At 34.4% G+C, this 21,949-nt stretch overlaps 1 protein-coding gene across 2 annotated transcripts in view; it reads right to left on the reverse strand.

The window, feature by feature from the left end:
• Nucleotides 1–21,949, reverse strand: part of GRIA4 (glutamate ionotropic receptor AMPA type subunit 4) — a gene marked incomplete at its 3' end in the record, with an annotated part of 515,808 nt that overhangs the window by 26,215 nt on the left and 467,644 nt on the right. For both annotated transcript variants that reach the window (XM_081240207.1, XM_081240208.1), the window contains exon 13: nt 17,633–17,880. In XM_081240207.1, the coding sequence (XP_081096333.1) occupies nt 17,633–17,880 (248 nt within the window). The remainder of the gene's footprint in view (nt 1–17,632; nt 17,881–21,949) is intronic.

The following is a 21,949-nucleotide window of genomic DNA, read 5'->3' on the forward strand; positions in this document are numbered from 1 at the left end:
GAATTGTCTTCCTCCCCCTTTGAGGTCCCAAGCCACTACCTCCAACATCTTCTTTTTTTTTTTTTTTTTTAATTGCTATACACTTCCCTCTTAGAACTGCTTTTGCTCCATCCCATAGGTTTTGGGTCGTCGTGTCTCCATTGTCATTTGTTTCTAGGTACTTTCAACATCTTCTTTTGTCTTTAGCTGAAGATTGTATTTAAGGTGAGGGTTTGGGCCATTTTGGCAAGTTAGTCAGTTTTCCTGGGTCTCTCCCATGTATACATGTTATTAATCTTTTGTTTGATTTTTCTCCTGTTAATTTGTCTCATATCAATTTAATTCTTAGACCAGCCAGGGTAGAGGAAGGGTATCTAACCCTCTCTGACAATTCTAATAGATCTATTTTAAAATTAATTAATGACGATTTTCAAGTATGCCTATTAAAGGTAAGAGAAGTAAAAATATTTCTATGACCCATAGTGGCTCCAGAATTTTAATAGAGAAGAGGTTGGCCTCTCCCGTTGTGGAGCACAGGCTCCGGACGCGCAAGCTCAGCTGCCATGGCTCACGGGCCCAGCCGCTCCGCGGCATGTGGGATCTTCCTGGACGGGGGCACGAACCCGCATCCCCTGCATCGGCAGGCAGACGCTCAACCACTGCGCCACCAGAGAAACCCAAGAAAAGAGGTTTTAAGACTGTGATTTGGCAAGAAAGAATTTCCAAGGTATTAACTCAATTTGTGATCATTCTGCAAGCACATCATATATGGGTTTTTTTTTAAAGGACTGTCTGTTAAATCAATAAAAATAAAAAAAACTGTCAAGAGATATTATTTACCCTTACATAGTATTTAGAAAATATAAATTAATCATATTAAATAATGTAAATTTTATTTTATTTGTGGTGGCCTTTGAGTGTGCTATTTGAGATTATATGGGATAAAGTCCCTGCCCTAAGCCACCCCATGGTTATCATTATCTGTTATCAAATTGTACAAAAGGGCTTTATTTCAAGGTGAAGTCACAACTACCAAGATTGTGAAGTGCTTCAAGTTATCTCTAGATATCATTCGCTTTTTAAGTTGTGATTATCATCATTCTAAAATAAAATTTAAAAATACTAGGCCTTTCACAAAGATGCTTTGTCTGGACTGTCATTTGCTGTGTGCACTCTGCCCCATCCCTGACTTTAGATTCTTTCATCTCCTAGACCATTCTCCTTATTCTCTTTATAAAATTTCCAGAATTCTAAACCATTCCATGAACCATGACCATGTTTCCTTTTTCCATCCTTTGCTGATTCTTAAAAATGTCCATCGATTGTTTTAAAGAACTAGAATCCTACAATATTTGAGTCAAAATGTGGTTTAGAGGTTGTCTCCAAGTTTCTCATTTTACAGATGTGGTCACTGAGGTCTAATGAAAGTTAGGTGACTTGCTCAACAAAGCCCAGCTGGGACACAGGTCTTCTGCCTTCTAGTCCAGTGCTCTTTTCCACAGTACTATCATATCTTTGCTCCTGTCTTCCTTTCCTGTGTAGTTAAACTATTTGCTTATCCCTCCTATGGCTCTCTAAGGAAACTTCTTTTTCCTGAAATGTTTTTCAGGCTTGGTAGGGGTTACCCCTTGATTAAGCTTTGACTCATATTCCCTGCACTAGGAAGGTGGCACCTCCTGTTCTCTCTGGCTAAATACTCCTTGAGCTGAGATAAATCTTCAAAGGTAAGTGATCTTGTCAACTGAACTGATCCTTCCTAAATATCCAAGAAGGAAGTATAGTAGATGACTTCCTTTAAAAAACAATACTAACAGCCTAAATGATGACTTGATTTCATTAGATGGTAACATTTATTTTCTCTCATGGTTAAAATAAGATAGGTTTATTTTGATACATATAAGGTTCTTAATGATTTAAGTGATAATCTTTTATGATACCTAATCTTGGATCTCCAAGAACAGCATCATAATAAAGCTTCAGTACAGTGAATTAGAAGGTCACAGAAACTCAATCTCATCTTTGAATTCTCATTTCCCCTCCTTTCCTATAGCCAATTATCCATTAAGAACTGTTTTTCTGAAAAGTGTCTCCTAAATTTATATTTTCATTTCTATCACACTGGCATTACCTTATCAAAGCCTTTATCACCTGAGACAAGATCCACTGACTCTCTCAATCCATTCTCAGATCCTCAGAGTCAGAATAACCTTGTTTCTCTGCTTGTTTGTAGTGCTTTGTCAAAAACCTTCAGTGATTCCCTATTGCCTCCAAGATACTATTCTATTCTAGTTTTTCTGGTATTCAAGGCTTCCCAACAATTCAGTCTACATATATCTTTAAAGTATAATTTCATTATATTTTGTTGAGCCAGACTCTGTGTCGTTTGCTGTATTCTCACTGAATCCTTATTGAATCCACATGGCTAGTAAATGGCAAAGATGGAAATAAAACCTGGGTCTGTCTAACACAGTAGCCCAGCCTCTTAACACCCCTAGTTTCCCAAACAAAACTTCTCTGCCTCTAGCCAGTCTTGTTTCCTTATAGTCCCAAATATGTTTTATGCAGAATCAATTCCAGTCTCACGATAGAAAGTTTACTAGGAATTCCTTTTTTTTCTCTTAGCTTTTCTAAATTCTTATCATTTTCCAGTAATCACTCACTGACTTATTCATTCAATTAATATTTATCAACTATTACATCTGAACCTATTTTATCAGGTCTTTCCCAAATTTTCTAGATTCTAACTATCTCCTGCTTCTTTAAATTATCTATTTATTTTGAGGAGCACTCACATTTGCTCTGAGTAGCCCAGCCTACTGTAAAGGAATGTAAACATTCCTTTACAATGTTAGCTGTACCATTTTTTCTCCTCCTTGGAGGACAGCAGCTGTGTTTTATGGTACTTTATACCATTGTCAGTCCTAATGCAGGGCAAGAAATATAGTAGGCATTCGATAACTAAATGCAGAATTGATATCTCAGTGAGTTAACTTAAGGTGCTACTTTTCAAGCAACCTACTAAAATGAGAGTATAGTGTGTTAGACAACAAAAGAGAATCAACCATGGAACCTAATGAATTTGGGGAAGACCTGGTATGAAGAGTGTTTTAAAACACAAAAAAATAAAATAAGACAAAATAAAGCAAAAGGCTTCAAAACTGTCTATTAAATATTGGCAAGGAGGACATAAAAAATTACTGACACTAGCCATCTTAATGAATAATGGCAAGCAATTTTGTCCCTTGTATAAACAAAATAATCTAAGAAGGTATTCCATATTATAGATAGTTAAAGAGATCACCAGCTCAGTTTGTGTAACCAGAGAATACTAAAAGATAAAATCAAATACAAGTTTGTTTGTGAATATCAAGGGAAAATCTGATACTTCCAACTAAACCCAAAGACAAAAATCACAGATACTGGTAATTTTATAGATCAGTTCTAATCCATTTTAGTGTAGCAAATAAAACACTACTTTTAGAAATATTTTTACTACTTAGAACAATATAATTCAGCACATTTTAGAAATTAAAAATTTCATTTATCATAAACAGATTTTAAATGTCAACTGTATTTGTTTTAACTTAAGATTTATTTTATTGTATATATAAATAATGTATTTAATTCACTAAATGCATCTACTTAACCTTTATATACAAATACTTTAAATTTCCTATCAAGTTCTTGAGAGAAAATATTAAAGTTTTAATTTTTCTCTTTCATTTAAGGTTGCAGGTTCATTAGTAATAGACTAGTCTTCAAATATAACCCAAAATACATAACTTAAAATGTCTTTTAATTGATCTTGTTTCATTTACCTTAACTTTTGGGTTGGATTTTGGTTAGGTAGGAGAATGGCACAAACAGAAAAAGGAAATTGATTGATAAAAATAGGTCTTAGAGAAATAGAGATTATAAGCTAATGGGATCTTGAAAGGAAGCTATCTGAACTTGCCATACAAAGGAGGGCTCATAACTAGGAGAGCATGTGACTTTTCTGTTATTCTCTGAAAATAGCTGATGACTAAGAATTCTAAATACTTGTCTATAAATATTTTAAATTTATGCCATTCTAAGTGAAACACAAGCTCTTATCTTTGAGAGCAACAGGGCTCATAATCATATTTCAAACAGAAACATATTCTCTCATTTATTTTTATTAAAATTTAAATAGGAAGAAACGACAAAATGTTTAAATTATTAAGTCTCGCCTACAGTTGTTCCTTTTGGGGTTAATACTAGAACATATCACACAGTCTTTTAGCTATTAGCTCCTCATCAGGTTGGATACTTTTTAAACTACCAGTTTGGGCACTTTCATTAATTATTTTTAATATATTTAATAAATGGAATGCAGTTAATATGAAATCAATACTTTTCAGTTTACTGAGCGACTAAACAAGAAAAAATGATGTTTTATCTCAATTTCAGGTTATCCAAAAGAACTAGAAGTCACTGCAGAACCACCAAACAATTCTTTCTCGGAATGAGATTACCATGATATATTTCATAAGAATTCAAAGTACACAACAGATCTGCCTGACATAACTAATATCTGTGTGGGTGTCCAATTTTAACACATGAATAGTCCACTAAAAATATTATGACTTTTTTTTTTCTTTGCTTAGGAATGAATAATGTGCCTCCAATATAGCCTATACCTTTCACTAAAGGAGTCAGTCAGTGAGAAACTCAAAATTAGGTTCTATCTGACTTCTGGCAAAATGCATTATCTGCTGAAAGTTCAGTAATTAGGTTTCTGGATTTGGTGACCATTGCAATATCATTATCTACATAAATAGTATACATTGGCATAAAAATCAAATTTCTAATTCGTATGTGTGCTCTCATGTACATTCCTAATCACATGACTACTATGGCTCTTACTTAGAAGATAGCAATCTCCAACAAAAATATATCCTTCTGAAATGATTTTCTTTTATTAAAAACCCCAACAATCCAATTTTAAGATAATGCCAAGATTCTAAACACATTTGTAACAAAACAAAAACTGTGTTTCTGTAAGATGATGATTATTTACTGACAACTCATTGCCTGAATTCTCATTCTTTTGGCACATTTCTTCTCCTTCCTAAAATTTCCTTCTTCTTGATCCCCAACTCTCTCAGTTACATGATCCTAAAGCTTTCCTAAAATCCATTTGAGTCACATTAAGATGTAGCCTCCTTGGAGAGCGACAATAACAAAAACTATTGCTAGATAGAATCTGGAAGCTGATCCCTCCATAATCCATATGATTTCTTCAAATATCTCAAATTCTGGATGCCTTGTAAATTCTCTCACTTGTTCCCACTTTGGATTTCTCCCCTATGGAAGGACCAATTTGAAATAGAGTACAGAAGGCAGGGAAAACTGATGATGTCCATGGACAACAACATAAAACTTGAGAGGTAACACTGGAAACCATTAAAAGCATGCAAAAGGCCTGGGAAGTGCTTCTATAAGCATGGAGAAGTACTGCTCAAGACAATATTACCTCCCTTTCCTCTTATTTTTCTAACCACAGTTTTCATAGGGTACTTTAAAAATTTCATTAATCCTATACTACTTCACACCAAAAGTCTAACTGACCATATTTCAAATTATGTATCATTTAAATGATATCAGCTGCCCATTTTAATAAAAATTTTTCTTAATGATATATTTTCTATAGAAACACTTTGGATTTTACTTTTAATATTTTTGTAACCTCATTATCCATTATGGTTTGATTGTCAGTTACTATCCATATTTTACATGTAGTGAAATTAACAACTGATGACAATTTCCTAAGGCCTATGTAAGAATCTAATCCTTAATGGAAAACTGGCATTGATATTTAATGATGATGGAAAACCTTAACATATAACTGATAAGACTTGTGTGAAGGTTTTTATTTTTTTCCTGCTATTTCATTTGTAAGTGGATATTCAAATAACTATTATGCACAGGTGGCAAGCTGCTTTCCTAATCCTGTTGGGTTAAAAAATATAAATATATAAATAAAAAGGGATTAAAAATAGGTGGGGGAGGGGTTTCCTTCAAATAAATGGAACCCATTCTTTTGAAAGAAAACTCCCCTCTTACCTTGGTCCTGGAGCTGGTTAGTTCTCCTCTGTCCTCCTCCTAGGGGAGAAATACCCAAAGTTAAACAATAATAGAACATGGTCTTGTATTAAAGTCAAGTTCAGTTCTGGCTGACCCCCTCCTCAGGTCTCACAAGACACTACCAACTATCTGATATACTGGGACATTCATTGAATTGAACTTAAAATACATTTAAGGATTAAGCCAAAGGGTAATGAACATTAGCTGTGTAAGGGAGACAAAATTGTCTGCTCTTTAGTCAGTCTATTTTATTAGAGCTTCAATAAGCTGAAGACTGACCTAGAGCAGAATATTTATGGAAAGGCATTGATTGGGTAATTTTCGTCAGCTGGAGTGAATCATGAAGGGTGTACCATGGGGAGTACCTAAAGTTCCCCAAGTAGAGAAAGGCATGCTGTGCATTTCCCTGATGTTCTTCATGTCTTTTGAGGGTAAAATGATAGTGCTACAAGCAACACCATGTTTGAAGCAGTACTAAATCTAGTAGGAACAAGAATTATTGTAAAAGTGAAAAAAACCCTAATAGGTCATTAGATGGGAACATTCGGAAAAAGTCTGGGACATGGGTATGATCAGAAACTATGTGCTTTATTTTTTCAAAACGGAATCATAGGTTAGATAAAGAAGGGATTTTTTTTTTCTTAATGTGTCTCTATCTAACTAGGACTCTCAGTGTCTTTGGAGAGAAACAAGGCAGCACAGTGAAACAAGCATGGATTTGGGAATTATACAATAATGGGTTCCTATTCCAGTTTTTTCATTTCTCAGCTCTTTGACTTGAATTTCAGCAACAGCATCTGTCCACATGAAGAGAGTAGAACCAATGTCAAGGGGCTGTGGGGGAAAATATATTCATATACATATGCTTGGTATGTAGTACAGTAGTTATTAAATTTTATTTCCTTTTTATTTATATGGTCTCTGATATGGTCTTTTTTTACTGGAATATAGTTGATTTACAATGTTGTGTTAGTTTCTGCTGTACAGCAAAGTAAGTCTGTTATACATGATATGGTCTTTTCTTACTTGAATGACTTTATCTTTTTAGAGACCAATGTCTAATTAACTGACCTTAGCATCAATTCCTAGATACCCCTTGGCGTAATTTCAGAGATAGTGACCAGCTCCCATAAAAAAAAAAAAATCAAATACCAGACAATTGATTGAATTCTGTGAGACATGGAGGAAAGTGGAGACCAAGAATGAGCCTGAACCCATACAAGATCATGTGCTATTGTTATTTAACTTTGGGTAACTTATTAAAATTATTTATCAAGTAAAATGACATCAAGTGAGAAAATGGATGTACTTTTGGAACATCAGGTTGTCACAGTATATCCCAGAGATGCCAAAATGAAAGATGCTGTAGTCATTACTCAAATGGCTATTATGAAAATGTGCAGGGAAAAAACACTGTATGGCAGATTCTATATTACACATCTATTACTGTTACCATTTATTTAGTGTTGGATTCATCCTATGAACTTTAATCAACTTAACGTTACACGATATAAATATGGTACAATAGAACTCCTCCAACTACAAATATACATGTGTTTTCTCATGTTCTTCCTTAGAAACTTTAACTTCATATATTTAATGAATATTCTAAGAATGGTTATTTTGACAAACCAGCCTTTATCCACTATACTCTATAAATTCTAAAGAATATATACAGAAATAGAGACTTTCCTTTTTTCTGAAACAGATACATTCAAAAATCATAAAGCTGTGCTATAAATAGAAAAAAAGAGTAAATTATATTTTATGAAACACCTACTTCATCCATGGAACCCACTTATCTGATAGAGTTTTTGATGGAATTATCTTTATATTCTGAAATGATCTGAGAATCTATGAATAGGAACAACTGTAGGTACAATGCCAGGCTTGGTTACAATTACAGTGGCTGTACAGTCTTCATGCTTCAGGGCATAAACTGATTGCTCTTTATAATGAAGGGAAAAATAAAAAAGAAATTAAGTAGTACTAAAGTTGTTGGAGCTATTATGGTGCTCTTAAAAATCAACCCTCTCAAGTATTACATATTGAACCACCACGGGATACCACATTTCATAGATCATTTTTTTATCATATCTAGATATGGAAATATGTTTTATTCTTAAAAAAACAAAGTAAGTCCTTCTACATGTATGTGCATCACTTTAGCTGTTTTATTCCCACTTTTATATAATCCAAAGAATTTTGTCAGATTTGTACGTTGCCAAAAATTTGCTGTCATTATATAATTTTAAATCTCTCTCTATATAAGTATACAAGAACTCTGTCTATTCTAGCTCTGTGGTTCTCTCAGAGAAGTGCTTTCCTTAAATACTTTTCCATTTCACAATGTAGACAGACTATGATAAAAGCAGCTATTTACTTAATTAGTGAATTACTTAATTCCAAAACCTGATGAGCTTCTATTGAGGTTCTGGGGATGAATTTTCCCCCAGTGTTATTAGGTGTCCACAACGTCAAAGAGGTATAAGAGAATTCTTTGGTTGTTTTGTTAAAGACAGTTCAGGGCATGACTCAGAATCTCAGACTCCCAAAGTGAGAAGGGAATTTTGATGTCACTGTCACAGTACTCTCTAAGAGATGTGAGAATCCCTTCTATTTCTGTTTGAACAACTCTGATATCGAGAATCATAGCCAATTTTCCCCCATTTTTTGGACCAGTTTTAATTGTTGTAAAATATTTCTTTCTGTTGACCCGAAATCTACCTCTGTGTAATTTCTTTAACTTATCAAGAGTTTATTTAGTTTTTAATATTAATTAAACTTTATAGTTTCTTGAGCTCTTATATGGATATTTGCAATATACCTTGAAATTATCAATGTTGCTGAAACTACAGCATGGAATAATCATAGAACCTGTTCAGTAAGTTTTCAAAGTAAACTATATTTATATTAATAAGTATTTTTTCTTCCTTTGTTCTTTTCCTATAAGAGCACTGGAGAGAGTCAGAAGATCTCCGTTCCAATCTCAGCTGTGTGGGACTGTGGGCAAGTCACTTAACGTCTCTAATTTATAATGTCTTCCTCTGTAACAAAATGAGATCATAAAAGGGTTAAAAGGAGCAAGTAAAAAAAAATATATGTGGAAGTGGTTTGAAAGCTATAATGCTGTACTGCTACTATTATTGTTTCACTTTAGAAATACATTGCTCAGCAATTTTTAGAGCTCTATGTTAAGCTACATTTAAACATTATGTCTTAAAAGTGAACAAATTAAAAAGCACATTAATTAAATAATAGATTAACTGATTCTTTGCATTATGTGATATTATCATTGTTATATCATTTCATAGTAAGTAATTCTTTTTTTTTTAGTCTATGGCCTTCATTTTTACTCTGGAAGACAATCAGGTCAGTTTTTCTTGGATCCCATTTACTTCTATTTACCTCTAATTAGCCTAGCCGCAAATATAAGCCAAAAGTTAGGGCATTGATTTAGGGTTCTGGATACTTGGTTTAATTTTAAGTTTTTTATTTCATATTCTTTTTATTTTTTAAATTTACTTTTCATGCTAAAGGTGTTAGCAACTTAGAGCAGCTGTACTTGTTGATAATACATTTTTTGTGGTCCTAGTTGCAAATTCCTGAAAAGAGGGGAAACTAGGGACCGGGTGTCTGATGATGTCTTCTCTTAGTTACTAATAGAATTCTGGCCTGTTACTATATCAAAAAGGAAGTTGCAAATCTGTCAGCTCCAAATATGAAACAACTAGGCTTCTATAGTAGCAGAGGCCTTGCAGGTAGTTCTTGACAGTTTTTTTTTTTTTTTTTTTTTTTGCGGTATGCGGGCCTCTCACTGTTGTGGCCTCTCCCGTTGCGGAGCACAGGCTCCGGACGCGCAGGCTCAGCGGCCACGGCTCACGGGCCCAGCCGCTCCGCGGCATATGGGATCCTCCCAGACCAGGGCACGAACCCGTGTCCCCTGCATCGGCAGGCGGACTCTCAACCACTGCGCCACCAGGGAGGCCCTTGACAGTTTTTATATAATCTTTTGTGTAGTGAAGCAACAATGGAGAGGATCCATATACTCTTACATTGTCTTTGAAAGTGAGTTGCTTGTGTCACATTTGTTTGATTGACTCCAATTTGATTTTTATTTTGGTGAACTCCCAAATAGTTAACACTTAGGAAAAACAGATTGAATTTTTAACATTTCTGTAAAAAAATATTTGTGTATTAATTTCTTCATTGAGTACCCTAGAGAAAAAGTTAAGATAAATAAAATCTAGATTATTTCAATATGATGTTGTGACTTTGTTTGGTCAATAGTATTTACAGTGATAGATTTCTTCCACATTTTGGTATTGTATACTTTGAAAGGCAGAATTAATGCTAAGAATATTTTTATGCCTTTAATGTTTTTTTCATTGTTGAGTTGTGTGACAGTAAAGAAACATATTGAAATGGCTTTACAAAGTTTCTGAAAGTGTGTTTCATTCTGTGAATGAGTCCTAACAACGAATTGTAGCTTTTCAGAAAGTTTGGAATCTGTCCATTTAAAATAAACTACTTTTAATCATGAAAAAGCTATTTCTGGTATTAAGGAGTATAAACAATGTATTCACAGTATTTCTAACTTCTGTTTTTATGATTATTATTTTTTAAATGTTCTCATAGTCAATATAATGCCCATTTCTGAGAAGGCTTGTGGCCAGGCTAGGTATTTTAGAGACTCGAATGGTGACTTTCTATTCAGATGTTGCCAGGTGTGTATGATACTATGTTTGTGGCAAAGCTATTTCAAATGTATGTTATTTCATTCTGAAAACAAGAATTATAGGACTGATTTTTGGGGAGAAACAAACATTTAAATAAATGAGCTACAGTTTCTTACCCCTACTTAAATTAAAACAGAATATAATTCTAAACCAGGGTCTTTCCTATTTCCCAGTTCATTCCAAATGACTGCCAAACTATTCTATCTTCCTCTCTTAAATATGAATAATAAACCAGCCCCATCTTGGCTGATATTATCTTGGCCGAACAGACCCCTTTTCACTTGCTTTGTTGTTCCTTTGTGTCCCCTTTATAACCTGAGCGCTAGTACTGCAATTGTTTCTGGAAACCATCCTTGTAGTGAGATGATGTGTAAAGATGAGTGACATAATATGGAACTTGTCCAGCTTTTAGACATATATCAAGAGGAAACACTTAAGTACACTACTAATATAGGGATACTTTCATCTACAGCACGTTTATTACATATCAGATTATGAACTTTATCCTTAGATACAACTTTATGTTTCCTAAATACACGTGGCATGGGTAGGTCAAGGCTGCTTGACTTGGTTGGCTATAGGTTCTGCACTCACATTAGTTGTGTGTTGCAGTTGAATTAACTTGAATTTTATAGGATATAGATATTCTTTTGGGGGATTCTTTATACTTAAAGTATTTGTTTATAAGACAATTGTGTGGGACTAAAGAGCAACAGCTTGGAATTCTGGCTTTTCATAGAACTGTCAAAATTGAGATCTAAACTTAGATCTCTTGTCAAATCAGGTTGTGAAGGCTTAAACTGTTAAACTTCTTTGTAGCAGTTTCATCGTATTAAATTTAATCCTCTTTGAAGTGGTATAAACTAAGACAGCCACAAATTATCCACTTTTCTCAGGCAAGTTACTAAAATATAGCTTCTAAGTGTAATGGAGAGGAGGCGTATACAGTTAAACACTGAATTTAAACTTTCAGGTGGTGTTACCTACAGCAGCCACAAAACATCCCCAGAATGAACAACTTGAAAACTCTCTGGTAAATTCTCAGGTGGAACCCAGCAACCATCTGTTGAATAAATTGACAAATGAATGAAGACAAATCATATTGGCAATTTTTTCTTTTTACAAGCGGGGAGAATGGAAAATGTATAATACTTGGTGAGTCTTAAAGAAATGCAGAAAAATGCAGGATTTTTTTACTTTTCATGGGGAGCTGTAAATTTAATCATCTCTTAACTGCAGGAAAGAGCTAAATGAAAAATCTAAAATTTCAAATGGCAATAGAAAGTTTTATGTTTCCTACTGCACTCAATACCTAGCAAGAGAAAGATGGGATGTATGAATTCTAAAGGGGATTATTTTCCCCTGGGACACATTTAGTATTGATACCTTTACCATGTGACATCTCAGTTTGTGAATGTAAAATACTTGATACCCACATCTCTAATAACAAACTGAGTAAGTGTTTAAACATATCACAACCAGGGGGATTTGCATGTGCTTGTGTGTGTTTATGCTGAGAGGTGCAAATGGTTTTTGTATGAGTGTGTTTTCTAATCTCTAGGCCAACAGACTATGTTCCAAAACATAATGGGGTCACAAAAACTAAGTTCAAAAACTAAGTTATCTGTAGCATCTTTTAATATGGCACCTAATGAAGTGAGGGATATTCATAAGTGAAAACATATCTCTCCCTTTCCATAATAGTTAAAAAAAACACTCATACTTGTGTACTAATCTGCTGCAACTCGTTTCCAGAAAACAAGTTAAAAGTATATTTACTTGAGGCCAAGTGCTTCTAAGTAATATTAAGTACTCACTTTAAATTTCTGTACTATTAATTTTACTAGTGTCTACATTAAGTGCTAACAATTGACTTGTTACTAACACCAAAAACAGACTACAACTTTAGTGTCACACACAACATCCAGCAAACTCCTTCTTTCTAAACTTTCCAAGTACACGTGAACTTACGACTAAATATGTCTCAGAAATTTTACGTAGGAAAGTGGTTCCTTCAAGATAATGTATTTTTTTTTTTTTCTTTTTTTTGCGGTATGCGGGCCTCTCACTGTTGTGGCCTCTCCCGTTGCGGAGCACAGGCTCCGGACGCGCAGGCCCAGAGGCCATGGCTCACGGGCCCAGCCGCTCCGCGGCATATGGGATCCTCCCAGACCGGGGCACGAACCCGTATCCCCTGCATCGGCAGGCGGACTCTCAACCACTGCGCCACCAGGGAGGCCCAAGATAATGTATTTTTCACACATGAATTTAAATATTAAATTGAATACATCTGCCCTAAAAAATACTCCCAAGTTGAAGAATCATAATTTGTCCTACAGAGAACTCTACTTACCCTGATACAGATTTAAGCTGGAGACAAGTGTCTTATGAGTCCAGTGATTGTGTTAAATACTGAAATAAAAAGTCCAATGAAGATGTACTATTCTAATTCCCATTCTTAGTACTTCTTCTCCCCTGCTATGATATTGCTGTGGGGGCTCTGATTTGCCTGTTGTAAACTAAGCATGATGTGCCTGGTTTCAAAGGACCAGCTCCTTTTGACACAGGTTCCTGTAACTGGGCATCAGCAAGTGCAACTGGGTCTCATTTTTTCCCAGATTTCAACCACTGATCAACATCTTTTGGAAGTGCTTTCTCTTGAAAGACTTTTTTTTTTTTTTTAATGACAGCTCATTTGTCTTATATTAGGCACAGTTCCACAAATATCTTTAGAGAAGGCAAAATTTGAATGGAAATTATCCCTATTGAATAATAAAAGTAAAGGAGACTAGCTTTTTCCTTTTTTAATTTTATTTTTGAATTTTTGGCTGTGCCATGTGGCTTGTGGGATCTTAGTTCCCTGACCAGGGATCAAACCTGGGACCATAGCAGAGAAAGCGCTGAGCCCTAAACACTGGACTGCCAGGGAATTCCCAGGAGACTAGTTTTTTAACGTGGCTTCAAACATTAGGGTCAAGCGTCAAAATCTTTACAAAGGCTAGGAGAATTCTAAAGATGATCCACTTCTTTGTTTCCTGGAAGTACTTGAAGATACTAGATACCATGAATATTTTTAAAAGGGGTATTTCTCATTTAACAACTATTTAATAGTCAGTAAATCTGTATTAAATAAATTATGATTTACTCTAAACAATCTTTTCAGTTTACTTATTGCATGGTAAAGTTGAGAGTCTAGAAACTAGTGTAATATAGATAATACACTAAAGAAAGTACTATTTTGATAGTAAAGTATACAACTTTCCTAGATAATAAATACTATAGTATAGTATCTATACTAAAGTTGCATAGTAAAGTTGATAGTATTGATAGTATAGTCAAAATACACTTCCTCTTTCATCTAAACTTTACATCACATTGCTATGCCATCTAAAGTGTCTATTTTAAAACAACCTTTAAAAATTTCTCAACCAGTGAAGGCTTTTACAAGAGTTTTGGATTGCCAAAGGTGCTGGAGAAGGGATGAGAAGGAAGTTCATGTAGAATAAATGGCATTGTGCATGTAGAAAGAAGATTCAGGAGAAATATCAAAGTAGGGAGATAGTGGAACATAAGAGATTTTACCCTTTTATCTCACAATAAGATCTGAAAGTTTTCTTTGGAAGGTAACTTAGAAAAACAAATAATAATGGGAGTAAGATTTAAGTTTTTCACTCACTGATATTTATAGTTTGTAGGTACACTTACCTATAATTGCTTTCCTTTTTAATTTTAAAATTTATAGATTCTAAGTTTAACAACATCAATATACCTGGCATTCTATCACCTACAAATTGGAGAATCTATGTCAAAGCATAATAAACCAATAATTTCTGAGCATACTTATTGGCCTTCTGTTAATGAGAGCCGTTAGTGATAGCTTGCTGGTTTTAACATTGTGAAATGCTATGTATGTGTATGCCCAGCAAACGCTAGCCTGAAATAAGGTCTCTTTGAACAATAAGGAGCTTTGCATATCATTCTCTGCCATAAAGATGAGTGCCAGTTGTAACTGTTGTAATATTTGTTACCCTAGTCACAGATATATGCTCTGTGATGATCCTGATTGCCTGTGTTTTAAAGCCTACATTAAAGACCCAAGTCCTGATTTTCCATCCTGAGTATATGTCCTACTCTTACTCTTTTCTGTGGCATTTATTTTGAAGCATTTTGACCAAACAGCAAGATCTGGAAATAAAAAATCTCCCTAGATCAACAGAAGATTGCTAGTCATTTGTCTGCATTCTCTGGTTATACTTATATAGAAGGAAGATTGTTTTCCTTTTCATAAAGTCTCATATTACCCAATGAATCAAAACAGCAGCGTTTGGAAGAAAGCCATAATTAATGACAATGAAACAGACCAGTCTCGATGTATCCAGAACTATTAACCTTAAAACTTGGTTAAAAAAATAGATCTTGTGGGAAAACAGACTTAGTCTCAACTGAACAAATGAGGCAGAAAGTTTTCAAAGATACTCTTGATGCAGGTATGCCCTCTGGATCTTGCTCTGATGACTGTAATTATTTTGAATTTTGTCATTTATACAGAAGGTGCCTATTGGTCCATCTCTATATTAGTTTGCCTCTTTTGAAGCAGAAGCTTACTAGCTGAATAAGAATGAGAATTTAAGCTTAATGAGCCTCCTGCTTATTTGGGCTGGGTGTGGGGGAGTAAGGAGGTGTGGGTAAGGTGAATGCTGGTTAGCCTTCAGTGCACTTCCAGTGTTCTCAAAGACAGGACAAAATGTCTGTGGTTTTGGCATGCAGGGGCCAGCTTGCTCAGGAAATTGTGGCATGTATAAAGCAAAGCACATAAACAAACTCTTAACCCAGGAAGCTGAGTTTAACAATTGCCTCATTAACAAGATCCAGGGAAAGACAGGAAAAGAGGGGGAGGTCAATAGCTGATTATTATACAGTTCTAGACAGATGAAGCTCTTCAGCTTCTCCCTAAACAATCCCTGTAGTGTGGATTTGACAAAGTGGCACATTTAAGAGGGAACACTCTTGCTATCAATGGGAGTCAGGCGCACCCTTATCTGAGGGCCAAATTCAGTCCCTGGAACTTGACTTTATCAGTAGACACAAGACAGAGGGCAAGGCAGCTACATCCACAGAGAATTAATTAAGAGCAGATGCTACATCCAGTGAATGTAATCAATAGTGTGAACAGTAATCTACATATCACCCTCTGTTGCTGTCTCCCTTTCTATTTACTACTATTTCAATAGAGATTTATTTGCCATATGGCCTCACTGAAATTACATATTTCTTATATTGCATCAAAGAAAATATTCCCTTAAAGACCAAATATTCTAATGTCACTTTTAGTTTCTAAATGGCTGAAATCTCTTTGGGTAGAATTTTATCATAGATAATTTATTTGTTTGGCTTTCTCCGTGCACATTTCTCCAGTTTCATATGCGAAGTTTGTTCAAATAAACCTGACTTCAGTATTGCCAAAGTCTACACCCAAATATGTCTTCGCTGGCTAATTTTGTTCTATCTCCTTTAAAAATTGTCCCTTTTGAATATACCATGGAACCCCTCTCAAATTATTACAGTGTTGTTTGCAAACACAAAATACTGGTTTAACACAAACTTTTCAGTACTAGTATTTGTTTCTTATATCTGTCTCAACTTCTCCCCCACCCAGCACATATACCCAAAGTACATTGCAGTTCCCTTTTTGAAACCAATCATATAATTTTATATTGTCTTCACTCCTACTAGGCAACAGTACAGGTCTCATTACCTTCATTTTTCAAAGGCTTACCAGAAACATCATTTTTCAAGACCAGGTTCTTGGTTAATTCCTTTGGCAAAGATTCTGATTTCTTCTTGAATCTGTGCTTTGTATGAATCTCTCCTAAGCAGCACTGAGACCAGAGTAATTTGTCAGTCGTCACTTTTGACCCCAGCTTTGCTCTAACCCTAGCAATTCAACAGCAGCCTTTGTTACTTAAGGAAAATAGGAAACTCTGCCTCCTGGACATAAACATGTGAATTTTCTATGTCCAGGACCAAAAGGGTGAAAAGGGCAGATTTTACCAACATTTCCTTAAGAAATAAAGTCCCACTTTTAACACATGTGGACTATCAACCACATGTGTGATGCTTTGGTCATAAGTCACATTTTAGGGGTCTATGTGTGAACAATTTTGAATTGTTACTGGGTCTAATTTTACAGATCTTACTTACCCCATACTCCCTTTGCAACAGTAGAGAGTGTGACTTGAGTAAGCACAATAAAATCAGAGCCCAGTTTTCCCTCTGATCATAATTGCATTTATAAATAAATGTGATTTACAAAGTTAGCATTGATACAACTCAGGATTTTCTAAAATATAATGATGCCATAATAAATGAAACATTGAAATGGAAAAAAAGTGTTTTTCTAGAAGATATTGATTTCTTCTTAGAAACTAGCAGGCAGGCATAATTTTTAAAATAATGAAAACATGTAGAATTATTACTGACACAATGAGAATGTAGATTTCAGTGACCAAAAAATGTTGATGAGATATAGAAGCATATGCTACCCATGTTTTAGGCCCACTGGAAGCAGCTAGTGTTCAACCACTTTGGTTTTTATATGGCCTTAAAAGATATATGTCAATTAAGATTAATTATCCTAGAATTAAAAAAAATTACCTGATTGTTGACCAAAAAATATGAAATGGAGAAACAGAAAAACAAACAAACATACCATGTTCACACACAAAACAAAATAATTATCTCAGGGACATCAGGGAAGGTGGAATACTATAACAACACATGTTATATTGTTATACTATTCCACCCACCTTAATGAAGAACCCTTGGGTGTTGCTACTCCATAGCCTTTCGAATCCAGATTTCCTCCCACTTTCATTGTGTCACATGGCTTTCGCTGCTCAATGTATTCATTCATAGTGGACTCCAGGAGAAAGGCAAATTTGCCCTTGGATTTTCGGACACGAGCTACTCCCTCAGCTGTAGTCCTAGTGAACACTGATGGCTCTGCTGATCGCATGTAGGTCCACATCTTTTCATATACTGCTATTTTTGATCTCTGGAGGAAATTAAAATAAAATTAAATACAGGAAAGAAGGGAACAAGATGTTAATATTGACTGAACCGAGATAAGGATAAAGCTTTCTACGTTACCCTCTAATTGCAATTTGCCATAATAACATTATTCTTTTACAATTAGAAAACTGCCTTTTACAACTGTTTAAGAAAATCACTGAAATGAAAGACATTTAAAAGTGATATTTGGAGAAAAAGGTACCTCATGTCATAATAACTACTTACTCAACTGCTTAAAGAAAAACTTACTATTATTATAAAATGTAGACAGCCATAGAGAGAGTTGTACTGAATTATAATAAACAAGGAGAGTTGTTATATTGTTTTATTTTCATATTTTTCCATGCCTCAAAGTTTTAATGAAAACCATTCTAAAAAATATATATACAAAATGTGCAGTCCCTATCAACTCACTATTTGAACACCAAAGGAGGAGGAGAAATCTGCCCTAGTTTAAAAACCAAATATCCATAAAACAAGAATCAAACTAGGTCCACCAAAACATTTTTAGACCTTTTTTAACAAAATATCCAAATAGAACATATATTAAACTTTAAAGAGAAGTAATTCTTGTTTTCCCACTTTATATTTTGGAGAGTTAGTTTTTTTACTCCCTTGACTTCAGCCAAGAAACTTACTTATATTTTTATCTATTTGGGCTGTATCTACATTATTTATAGGACTTAATTTATCCAACTCACTTTGTCGGTATCTGCGTTCATATTAGATTTTTTCATCCACACATTTTTTCACACGAAGATATATCCAAATGAACTCAAATGTCCCCAAAGGATATATTTAATAAAATAGAAAAGCCCAGATCCTGTTTGGTGTTTGACAATACAATGATACACAGAGTTTTATCTGGTTCAATTACTTTTGTTCAATAGCAAGATGTGGAAATTTTGTATCTGGATCCAAATGAAAAGTAATGGAGACTTCAGTCAAACCTAAATCTATGCATGAGACCAAATTCTGAGTAGCATGTATACTTATTTACACCGACCTTGTTTTGTTTACCAGAAGATAGAATCCAACAAGAAGCAGATCTTCAATAATCAACAAGGTACCCGAATGGCAAATTTAAGAATACATGTTTTGGACAAAAGCAAATTACTCAGGTGAACAAAGAAACTGATAAAAGTGGTATTCAAAATTTTGACTTCATAAGGTGGAAATTTAGTAATCAATAAATCTATATAATAAGTCACACAATAAGAGATTTACATACCTAAACACCAAAAAACCCTAGGTATTTTATGTTAATGTATATTCAAATGGTGATAAATATCAGATAGGAAATAGATATCCTGTATCCTCTGAAATGTTTTTATGTTATTAACACTTGAAAATATCTCATGATTCAGAGATTCTGATATATTTGTGTATGTGTGTTTAGGTAATGACAGGTTACTTCTGGCTACAGAAATCCTCACATTAGGAAAATTCTATGCCAAATATAATTCAGTTGCAAAAATTCTATGTTGTTCCAGGACAGAAGAGTATCTGGATTCAGAACCCTTAACCATAAGATCCACTAGGGAGGCCATGTTGCCAGGCCTCATTCACTCCACCTCTGATAATGAAGTTCTCTTCTAGAGTATGAACTACTCCATTTTATAATGAGTTCCAATTTCTGAAAATTATAAACACTCTGGATCACTTGATACTGATTATGTTTAAACATCTATCCTGATGCTTTCAATTTAGACGTGTTGCTAAACTGCATCATTTAGGCATATAATCACTTTTTAAAATGTATTGATAACTTCACTTCAGAGTTACACCCCAAAAGGTATAGAGTTCTATATATATTTTTTGCTTCACTATGTATACTACATTGAAACCAGAAGAAATAAAATCTGAGTATTATTTTATTAAAATTTTTTGAAAAATTTAAGAATATGAGAATCATGCTAGTTACTTGGCAATTTTCTACTCATTTTTTATATCTTATTAAAGGAAAAGAGAACAACTAAACAAAACTAAGGCAGCAAAATGGAAAAAGAGTATTTTTAGGGCTTGGTAATTATGAAGATAATTTAACTATATAGAATGCAACATAATATTAAAGCAAATGATTTTTTTAAAGGAATAAAATACCTTTAGGTCATTGATATTTTATAGACGTCCATTCCCGTAATATTAATGTGAGGAAAATTACTACTGCTTTTGTTCAAATATATTGAATTACATATACCTTAAGTGCAAAAGAAGTTAAATTAATTCCTTTAAAGTCCAGAAGAAAGAGGAATCTGTAGTGTAATTATGCTTAATTTCTTATGTATAATAGAAATTATAAAATACACACTCTCAGTGGAAAATAGAGGAATGATGAAAGAAACTTTTTGGGAAAAAAATTTATATGGTGTGTCACTATGTTAATGTTTAGAAATTCTGATTCTGATTTAAAGGGGCATGGTTTAGATAAAATCAAATCCACATGGTGGAGAGGGTGAGGTTGGGAAATTCAGGAGGTAAAGGACTGGAAATAATATCTCTGTGCCTTACTTGTGACTATAAGAGGGTGTTTGCTAAGGAATGAGGGTAAGGTAATTTTTATAAATTTGATGAGACAGGCTAAAATGAGGAGATTTTTGCAGACCCAGTAAGCTCATAAATGTAGTGATAGTGGGACTTTTACAGCTTCATCTTCAACTGTGATATCTATTTAAAAATCAGGTTTGGGGGCTTCCCTGGTGGCATAGTGGTTGAGAATCCGCCTGCTAATGCAGAGGACACGGGTTCGAGCCCTGGTCTGGGAAGATCCCACATGCCGCGGAGCAACTAGGCCCGTGAGCCACGCGCGTCTGGAGCCTGTGCTCCACAAGAAGAGAGGCCACGATAGTGAGAGGCCCGCGCACTGCGATGAAGAGTGGCCCCCACTTGCCACAACTAGAGAAAGCCCTCTCACAGAAACAAAGACCCAACACAGCCCAAAATAAATAAATAAATAAATAAATAAATTAATTTTTTTTAAAAAAAGATCAGGTTTGGGGAGTGAATATGCTCAAGGTAATAAGCAAAGATAATATGTCTTTTTTTAATTATAAAATTAATCTCAAATTTACTTGTTTCATCTTTATTGTGAAACACAATGCATGGGAAACTATTTGATTTAAAGCACTATTTCATTACTTATAATAATTCTTGGAGATTTAAAAATGTGCCATCCTTTTAATTTCTCAAAATTAAGTATTTTGCCATTTCTGCTTTTAATAGAAAATATGTTAAAATGTCATGCACTATAGTTGATATTTACATTGTTATCAGGTGAATGATTTCCTGTTTTTAGTAGCTTATGCAGCAAGACTGATGTTCCAGTAAGAGCTTATCAATGTACTATTTGATAACATTATAAGCCCTGAAATACTAATCCATCTTATTTATGTATTCATGACTTCACTGATGACTGAAACAGGTACAGGATAAAATTTGCACTGAAATGAAAATCAGTGTGTTTAAATCAGGTTTATAATAATGTAAAAGTACCTTTAAAAAAGCCTGTCATTAAGTGACAAGTACAAAATTCCTTTAAATGCCTTTATGTGTATGCTTAACAAGCGGCACAGAATATGAAACACATCAAGTTTCATAATGGTACAAAACCAAGGCAACAGTTGAATCCTGTTGTAATTTTCCCCCATGGCCTAATTCTTTTTCCAGAACAACTGCAACATTTTTTGAAATGCTGAGTATAGGTAACTGCCTGAGGCAGTTTAGTGAAGCTGATAGATGTACCATTACTGTGTTCCTATAAGAAAACATTTTTGACAAGGACAAAAATACCTTTCACGTTCTGTTTCACGTTCTGTAAGGTAGGAAATGAAGGAGATTTTTATCAGATAACTCAAATTTATGCATTCCTGGAAGTATGCTTCCAGGGAAAATTATTTTCTTGTCCAATTAGGGTTCAAACTATTCTGCAACATAAATACCTATACTTATAACACTCTTTCAATTTTAAAACTATAATTTGGTGGCACAGAAAGGAAACAGGGCATGGTGACTACACTACTTATATGGGAGGCTCTGTATCTAGGAAGCAGCTT

Source organism: Mesoplodon bidens (genome assembly GCF_964165515.1).
Source record: "Mesoplodon bidens genome assembly, chromosome: 7".
In the NCBI taxonomy this organism is placed as follows: Eukaryota; Metazoa; Chordata; class Mammalia; order Artiodactyla; family Ziphiidae; genus Mesoplodon; species Mesoplodon bidens.